The 8,465-nt window shown below is 57.9% G+C and overlaps 1 protein-coding gene across 1 annotated transcript; it reads left to right on the top strand.

Moving 5' to 3' along the window:
• Positions 1–649: 649 nt before the first annotated feature.
• On the top strand, positions 650–7,698 carry PRSS27 (serine protease 27). The gene is made up of 6 exons (XM_019634087.1): positions 650–815; positions 4,261–4,287; positions 4,947–5,109; positions 6,252–6,523; positions 6,733–6,902; positions 7,330–7,698. Exons 1-6 carry the CDS (start codon positions 767–769, stop codon positions 7,621–7,623), a joined length of 975 nt encoding a protein of 324 aa, XP_019489632.1. The 5' UTR covers positions 650–766; the 3' UTR covers positions 7,624–7,698.
• The last annotated feature ends 767 nt before the right edge of the window (positions 7,699–8,465 follow it).

Below are 8,465 nucleotides of genomic sequence, written 5' to 3'. Positions count from 1 at the left end.
GGTTCCCGGAAGCCTCTTCCCCCAACCCGCCCCCGGACCCCGGAGGAAGATGCAGCCCCCAGGACGGGCATGGGGCTACCCTGGGGCGGGTCCTGGGACGGCGCCTTTTGGTGGGAGCTTCTGGGACCCAGTTTCCTGGGGGGAGGGCCCGTGAGGGACACTGGGGTAAGCTGGAGACACTCCCCCCCCACACACACCGCATTCCGATTTCTTCCCCAGCTCTCCTTTGTTCCATAAGCACCACTGACCTGGACTTTTCCCAGCCCCACCTCCTCATTAGTGTAAGCCCCAACCAGGACTCTGGCTCACTGATGCTTGGTAGTAGGTGCTCAATAAATAGGAATGAACATATGAATGAATGAAACAGGGATGGTCTAATGGGTGGACTGCAGTCAACTTACATAAAGCTTGAGGTCAATTGGGGGGGGGTGTCTGTAGTCAGTTCGTGGTGTCAGGCAGAACCCCAGGCCACAAGCGTGCAAATGGGGCAGGTGCACCCTGGCCCCAAGACCCTAAGGCACATTAGGGTGAGGGGTCTGGCCCCTTGGGGTTCAGGGCCAGGTCATGGAGGAGCTGGGGTTCTGGGGTGCCTCCTTCCTGCCAAGAGGAGCTGGGCGGGCTGGGCTGACAGGTTGGGCAGCATAGCCAAGCTGACACTCACCTTCAGCATAAAACCCCATTTCATGGAGGCTGGCACCTCACTCAGTGCTCTAGGAGCTCCTGCCACCACTGTCCCCGGCCCAGTGCCCCAACCAGGTTTCAGATCATGAGACAGCTGCCGGCCATGACCCTGCTCCTACTGCTGCTGTGGTTTGGTGAGTCCTGGGTGCTGCACGAGGTTGGCTCTGCCCTCCCAGAGGGCCCCCCTTTGCCCTGCCTGGAGCTCTAGCAAGCCCCCAATTTCCTGGCCAGGTCTGGGGCTGCAGCATAGGCCTCCCCTCCGCACCCCAGTGGTGGGACCTCCCAGGCAGATGGGAAGGCCCAGATATCCCACCTGGGAGAGTGAAGTGGGGAAGACAGCTTGGAGGTGTGGGCTTAAGCTCAGGAGGACCCCTGAGGCAGAGAACTGAGCAGGGGCTTTGCTCCTCTCCCTCCACCTTTCCTGGAAGCTCATGGGCCAAGCTCTGGACTTGTTGCCTCTGCTTCCTCTCATCTGGCCTCTCTCTACCCCCAGATAAAGACACAGGCTGCATGTATGCAGGACCTGAACTCAGGGGCTCCAAATCTCTGGACCACCATCAGCTGGGCCTCTGGAGGGGTGGCCAAGCTGCTGCCTGAGCCTGGGTGCCCCAGGAGGCTGGTGGGAACTCAGTGGGGAGCGAGGGGGGGAATGGGGGCCAGGGGTGGAAGCTGCTGCTCCCACTAGAGAGAGAGTGTATGGGGAGGAAGGGGCCCTGCACCCCTGTCCCGTCTTCCAATCCTTGGTCAGGGTAAGCAGGCACGAGCAGGGAGCCCCACCTGCCAGGCCGCTCCTGGTGGGGAGGGCTGCTCTCTACCAGGGAAACCTTCCCGCATTCCTGGGCCAGCCTGGCCAGCCCTGCCACCACCTTACTTCCCTGTCCTCGAGTTACCTCACAGGGCCAAGCCGAGTCACCCCAGGCTGCAACTTGGCCATGGCTCCAGGCTTCCTACCAGGGGTTGGAAGGCACCAAAGTGGTACCTCTGTGGGGTACCACAGAAGGGCCAGCTTCCCTGGGTTCCCTTCCTGGCCTCCTGGCACAAGGATAACAACATTCTCTGAGGGAGCCCTTCTCTGCCGGGGGTTGTAACACCATGATCGCTCCTCACAGGTTTTAGTAATCAAGGTCATTGGCAAAGTGGAAACAGCTGCCTGCATTTGACTCACAAACAGCTGTGACCAGAGGTCTGATTCCTTCGATGCCACCCTCACCCCTACCTTTAGTTCTTCCCTCCTGGAGCCTTAGGCCTCTCCCATTCCCACCAGCTGAGCCCCTCCACCAGCTACAGAAGCATAGGCCCTGGGCCCAAATGAGGGGCCTTATCCCTTGGCTGGCTCACCCAGCCCCTGACAGGATGCCCGCTCTGCAGAGCCCAGGTCTCTACAGCCGCTGTCCTTCTGTCCCTCTGCATTCCCTGGGCTCAGGTCTCTGGATGTGGGCTCTGCCTTTAAGGAGCTCCTGGGCCTATAGGTGAAATGAGCAATTCTACCTCCAGCAGGGTGATGGAGGTGGGCAGAGCTCTGTGAGGCATGGTGGGAGAACCAAGAGCTCAGGAGAGGGAGCCAGGCTTCCCAGACGAACAGTGCAAGCAAGGAGGGATGCCTAGAGGAGGCAACATTGCAGTTAGGCTTTGATCTGGATTTGGATCTGTAGAGACGGGGAAGAAAGGGCTTTCAGACAGTGGGGTATTGTGAGCAAATCCTCACAGGTCAGAGGTGAGGAAAACTGGGGTGAGGAAGCCTGCCAAGCCTCAAGGGGGGGCCTGCTGGACCACAGGTGTGCACAATTGATCTAGGGCGTAGACCCTGGATCCATTTGCATGTATGGGAAGGGGGATGACTGTGGGGAGAATCCGGACAAGGCTCTGGAAAATTCCCACATGGAGGGAATGAGCCTGTAAGTACATTAGTGCCGGCAAGTACAGATGGGTAAACCAGAGCATCACGTGCAAGAGCAAGGGGTCAGGTGCTATCAATCTAAATTATACTGTACTAAGATGAGGGGGCTAGAGGGACAGCCCTCTCAGGGGACATTTGCATTTAAAAGGGCACCTTGTAAACACAAACTCATGAGCAGAATGTCCAGGACAGACTTCTTGTCCCCATCACTGGCCTGGGCTGACCCCACCCTTGCCCCCACACTTCTGCTTGCCACCCCTACTTTGAAGAGTGGCCGGACCTGCCTGTGCCTTCCCAGCCCCCCAGTGTCCACCTCCTCCCCTTGCCATATCCACAGCAACCCTTGCTCACTGCTTCATTGTCTAACCACAACCCCTCAACACTGGGGAGTGCACCTTTTGGACTGGGAGTCTGGTTGGAAGAATGGGGATCCCATAAAAAAATTCCAGGGTTCTTGGGCACCCCATGAAGATGCCTGGCTCAGCCCTGTGTTTGCCTCTTCCCCCAGGGCCCCTCACCACCATGGGGCTAGTTACCTCTTCTGGTCAGCATGAAGACAGGTTCAAGAGCAGCTGCCCCAACCTTGGGCCCCAAAAGGGGTTGGGGCATAGGTGAAATGCTGAGGGCTAAGGTGGGAAGAGGCTGACCTGAGCCCCTGACCCTAGCTCTGATCGGATCTGCCCATAATGAATCAGATATGCTAGAGTGAGGGTACCTCTCTCTCTCTCGAGGTGCAGGTATTTCCAGAGTGTTGCTGGCACTGGACTGGGGACCATTGACCTGGCTGGGGTCGTAAGGCTGGGGTGGAGGTTCCTGTAAAGGCCTCGTAGTAGGCCCTATGCCTGTGTCCAGAGATTGGGGGTGGTGGGGTTGTGGTGGTAATGGATCCTGGAGAGATGGGATCTCAGAATGCCCTATCCTCATCTCTCTGCCTGTCCCCTCAACTCCCCACCCCAAGGCACCACGACCCAGCAGGGGGTCTTGGGCTCCAGCTGCAGAGCATGCTGGAATGCCTGAGAGAGGGCTCAGCTCTTGGGAATCTGGAATCTTGGGAAAACTGACCCATGATGGCCGCTGCCTGGCTTCTCTCTGTTCCCCTGAGACGAGAGAGACCTGTGGGGCTGGGCTGTAGACCCAGGATTGAAGTTAGATTGGAGACTTGCTCCTCAGGATAGGCTTGGTGAGAAGCCCCAGACCTCTGAGATGCAGAGGCAGCTCCAGGGCTTCTGCCTTTATCCCAGGTCCGGGCTGTCTGGTGGGGGAAATGCAGGCCCCAAAGTACCAGGGCTGGAGGCTGGATCCTCCCCAGAGCTACATCCATATGGAGTGGAGAGGAAGAGACCCCCACGGGCACAAGAGGAACCATCCTGCCCCAGGCAGTAGAGTCAAGTCATGACAGGGTTCCCCTCACTGGCATCTCCTGATTGGCTCCCTGTATGGCAAGGAGTCTATCCAACCTTGCAGATAAGCTCTGGCTCATAGGCCTGGGCCTGTAGACCTTGAAGGGAAAGTCTGTGGGGAAATTTTGGCCTCTCCTGCTTGGTCCCTCTGTGGACTGTCCTGAGTTCTCATGGGGCTGGGTATGGAGTAGAGGAAAGCCATGTTGACTAGCAGTGGGGACGGGAGGGGCAGACCCTGACTTTGGCAAAGTTAGCTGATCACCCCTCTTTTCTCCCTTCCAGGGACTCAGGGAGCCGAGGCATTGAGTGGTAAGCAACAAGGCCCTTGGGTGGGGGGACAGGAACGGGTTTGTCTGAGAGCTGCGAGACTGGCCAAAGGCTCTCACACACCCTGGGAAGGAGACCCAGAAGACATGGGCAGGGCATGGGGAATCTCAAAGGAAAAGTTGCAGAACTAGAGCCCAGACGGGAGGAAGGTCTGACGCATGGTGCAGACAGCACAAAAGGGTCACTGAAGCAGGAAGCACAGAGACAGGGGCAGGAAAAAGTGACAGTAAAGATGCTAAGGATAAAACATGAAGACCATTCTGCTATAACAATAACAGCCTTCCTTGGGGTCACCTACCCTGTGTGGGGCCCTTCCAACACCCACTGTTCTTCCTGGAGCTCCTGTTTGTCAGGCCCTGGGATAAGACCTTGACATGTGTTATCTCAACCCTCATTATGTCACCATTTCACAAGTGAGGGGCATGAGGCCCATGGGGGTGGGGGGTCTTCCCCACAACAAGAAGGGATCTGCCTGTGTCAGAAGCTGACCAGATACCCAGGTCTCTAACCTCCCCAAACAGGTCAGGGGAAGGGAGAGCCCAGAATTGAGTAGTAAGTGGAAGCTGGATTGTGGGGTTGGGCTAGGGAATCAACTGATGGAACTGACCCCCAGTGAGTGCTGTCCCGACTGTGTTCCCTAGTCTGCGGGCACCCAAGGATGCTGAACCGGATGGTGGGCGGGAAGGATGCCTTGGAGGGTGAGTGGCCGTGGCAGGTCAGCATCCAGCGAAATGGAAGCCACTTCTGCGGGGGCAGCCTCATCACAGAGCGGTGGGTCCTCACCGCAGCGCACTGCTTCTCCAAGTGAGTCAGCCAAATCCCTACACTCTCCCTCACCACTGATCGCCCATTTCTGCTCTGCCTCCCTCCCCACCAGGGGCTCCGCTGACAAAGCCCAGCGCCAGCTGGGCTGCAGCACCGCAGACAGCGCTGACAGGCTGGCGGGGGCGCTCTCAATCTGACTACCTCCCCCTTAGGAAGCCTTTCTAGGACTGACCTGCCTTCCTAGCCAGAGCGCCCTTTAGGTCCAACCTCAAGGCTAACTTCCAGCTACAATCGCTGCTTCCCAGCCCTTGCTCCTAGAAACAGGGCAGGGAGGTTCGCTGCTGGTCTCACCAGTGAGGCACTAGGCCAGGCCTGGGGCCCTGTCCTTGCAAATGTTGACAGGCTCCTCCCACGCCCTGGCTGTGGCCCTATCCCCCCTCCCACACCTCAAATCCAGGACACTCTAGTTTCCACCTGGGAATCTGGTTACAGATGAGCCCAAGGACTGGAGTAGAATGTCGCTTCCTCCTCCTTACCCATGCCATCCCTGATCAAAGGGCCAGGCCACCCATCCCTGCTACCATACTGTGAGCCCCTGACCTCCAGGGTTTCCCAAGCTCTTGCCTCTCACCACAGCCCTGCAATTCCTTTAAAATCTCACATCTTAAATTTAGCAATGCAGGCTCTGAGGGAGTAGTCCGCTTACCCAAGGCTCATGGGCATGGCTGGGCCAACCCCCAGTTGGCTGGCCCCCAGCTGCACCCCTGTGGGCGATCATCTCCGTCATCACTCACAGCAAGCCTTTCAGGTAGGGACTGTTACTGTCCTCATTTCAAAGCCGAGGAAATGAAGTTACAGAGAACTTGATAGGTGACTTGCCCAAGGTCACCCAGATGGCCAGAGGTGGAGCTGAGAAAGTCAGAAATTGAAGCTGCTTTAGCTTATGTTCCCTTAACTACCCCCACCCTGATGTGTGTCCCCCTGAAGATTAACTTTTTTGAAGATACTGTGCAGAGAGGCGTCAGGCACTGGACCTGGAGGCCGGGAGGGAGGTATGTGGCAGCAGAGGGACCACACTAGCTCCTCCCTCCCTTCTTCCCTCCTCCATCTCCCTCCAGCAACGCCCCCTTTGAAGTCCCAGAACAGCTGCCTCACACCAGCTCTCTGCTTTTTCCCACCAGCGCTTCTGAAAAATCCCTGTACCGGGTTCTGCTGGGTGCACGGCAACTGGTGAAGCCTGGGCCGCACGCCGTGTACGCCCGGGTGAAGCGGGTAGAGAGCAACCCCCTGTACCAGGGCATGGCCTCCAGTGCCGATGTGGCCCTGGTGGAACTGGAGGCACCTGTGACCTTCACCAATTATATCCTCCCCGTGTGCGTGCCTGACCCCTCTGTCATTTTTGAGACGGGCATGGAATGCTGGGTCACCGGCTGGGGCAGCCCCAGTGAGCAAGGTAATGGGGAAGGGTGAGGAGAAAATGGGGGAAATGTCTAGAGAAGGTCACTCTGAACCAACAATCTTTTTGTTGACATTGATACCCACAGTGTCTACTCAAATGGGTGGAGTGGGTATGGGACAGAGCTGTGGTTCTTGAGAACCCAGGGCCTTGGGGTCCTTGGAAAGACTGTCCGCTGAGCTGCTGGCTGTCTTGCCCCTTCCTAGACCGCCTGCCCAATCCTCGAATCCTGCAGAAACTCGCCGTACCCATCATTGACACGCCCAAGTGCAACCTACTCTATAGCAAAGATGCTGATTCTGGCTTCCAGCTGAAAACCATCAAGGACGACATGCTGTGTGCTGGCTTCGCTGAGGGCAAAAAGGACGCCTGCAAGGTAGGAGCTGGGATGGGCTGCTCCGGAGGCTGACTGAGCCCTGCTCCCTAGGCCCAGGTCAAGGTAGGAGCCAGGCGGATGAGGCCCCAGCAGGTGGGCCCACAGTCCAGACCAGAGCTGTGCCTTCATTCAGCTGGGAAAAGCAGATTCCTGAACCCCACCTAAGGAAGTCAGTCAGTAGGTCTGTAGTTGGGGCCAGGAAAATATATTTCACCCCTTGGAGCAGGTGGTCTGGGGATACTAAAGAAATGGGCTCTCCAAGAAAAGGAATAACCAGCCAGTGGTGTGAGGGGAGCTGGGCAAGGACATTCCTAGGGCAGGGAGTTGAAAGGGACAAAGGGAGGAAGACAGGTGTGTATGTCCACCTGTGTACCTGCTGGCTCTTGGGCCCCTGTGGGCTCTGACAGTGCCTCTGCTTCCTCCGCAGGGAGACTCGGGGGGTCCTCTGGTGTGCCTGAAAGGCCAGTCATGGCTGCAGGCTGGGGTGATCAGCTGGGGTGAGGGCTGTGCCCGCCGGAACCGCCCAGGTGTCTACATCCGGGTCACCTCCCACCATGACTGGATCCACCGGATCATCCCAGAACTGCAGTTCCAGCATGATAGGTCGGATGGCCAGAAGCGGGGCCCCCGGTTCCAGCAGCCCCTTGATCGGAACTTTGCATCCTGCCTGGCAGCCCACACCATCCTCCTGGTGCTCACGGCCCTGCTCACCTGCTTCTGAGCCCCAGGGCCCACCTGTATATTTGTAAATAGCTGACTCTCCCTTCTTTTCAATGCCCAGTTACTTTTATTTATGTTCACCATCCAATAAAAAAACCCAACCTCAGTGCCAGTTGCCCGGGTGTGGACCCTCGGGGGAAGGAGGGCTGTGGAGAGGCACCAGATGGGGGGAGGTACCGAGGAGCTGTGAGTTGGGGGCAATGTTGGTGGGGGCACGTGGAGAGCTGGAGCGTGTGGAGGGCGAGGCTCCCAGCGGGAAGGGAGCTGCAGCAGGCACACTGGAGGCTGGATGTCACTGGAGTCCAGGGCCTCCGTGTCCCGTGACACCTGTCCCAGATCCTCTCACAGGTGACTTCCCTGCTCATTGTCCTTGCCAACGAGGCCCTCACCCTAAGTGTCACCAAGGGGAACAGTGACAGAAAGAATGGAGGAGGAGGGCTTTGTGAAGCATGGGGGAATCACTGCCCCCTCTCAGCCTGTTTCTCTCCTGTAACCCGGGATGGCACCCCCACCTGCTTTTCAGGGGTACCCCAGTAGGTATTGTGCCAGAAGGTGCGGCAGGGAGAGGCAATGATATGGATCCTTCTCTGAGCTCCTGTGCGTGCCCACCTCCCTTCTAGGCGCCACACCCCCCTCTCAAAACTGCCTGGGCACAGCTCCACTGGGGCCCTACAGACCCAATGCCCCAGGAGGCTGGACCTCCCCAAAGTTGGGGGATGCAGGGACCATCGTGGTCTCACCTGGTCCACACACTGCATGGACATTCTGAGCTATGTCGGGTGTCACACAGAGGAGGCAAGGCCCAGGCCGTTGGGGACCATGGAGGCTGAGGCTCTGGCAATT

The sequence above is a fragment of the Hipposideros armiger genome, unplaced genomic scaffold, assembly GCF_001890085.2.
Source record: "Hipposideros armiger isolate ML-2016 unplaced genomic scaffold, ASM189008v1 scaffold_1500, whole genome shotgun sequence".
NCBI classification, from domain to species: Eukaryota; Metazoa; Chordata; class Mammalia; order Chiroptera; family Hipposideridae; genus Hipposideros; species Hipposideros armiger.
This window is presented reverse-complemented; position numbering and strand designations above follow the sequence as displayed.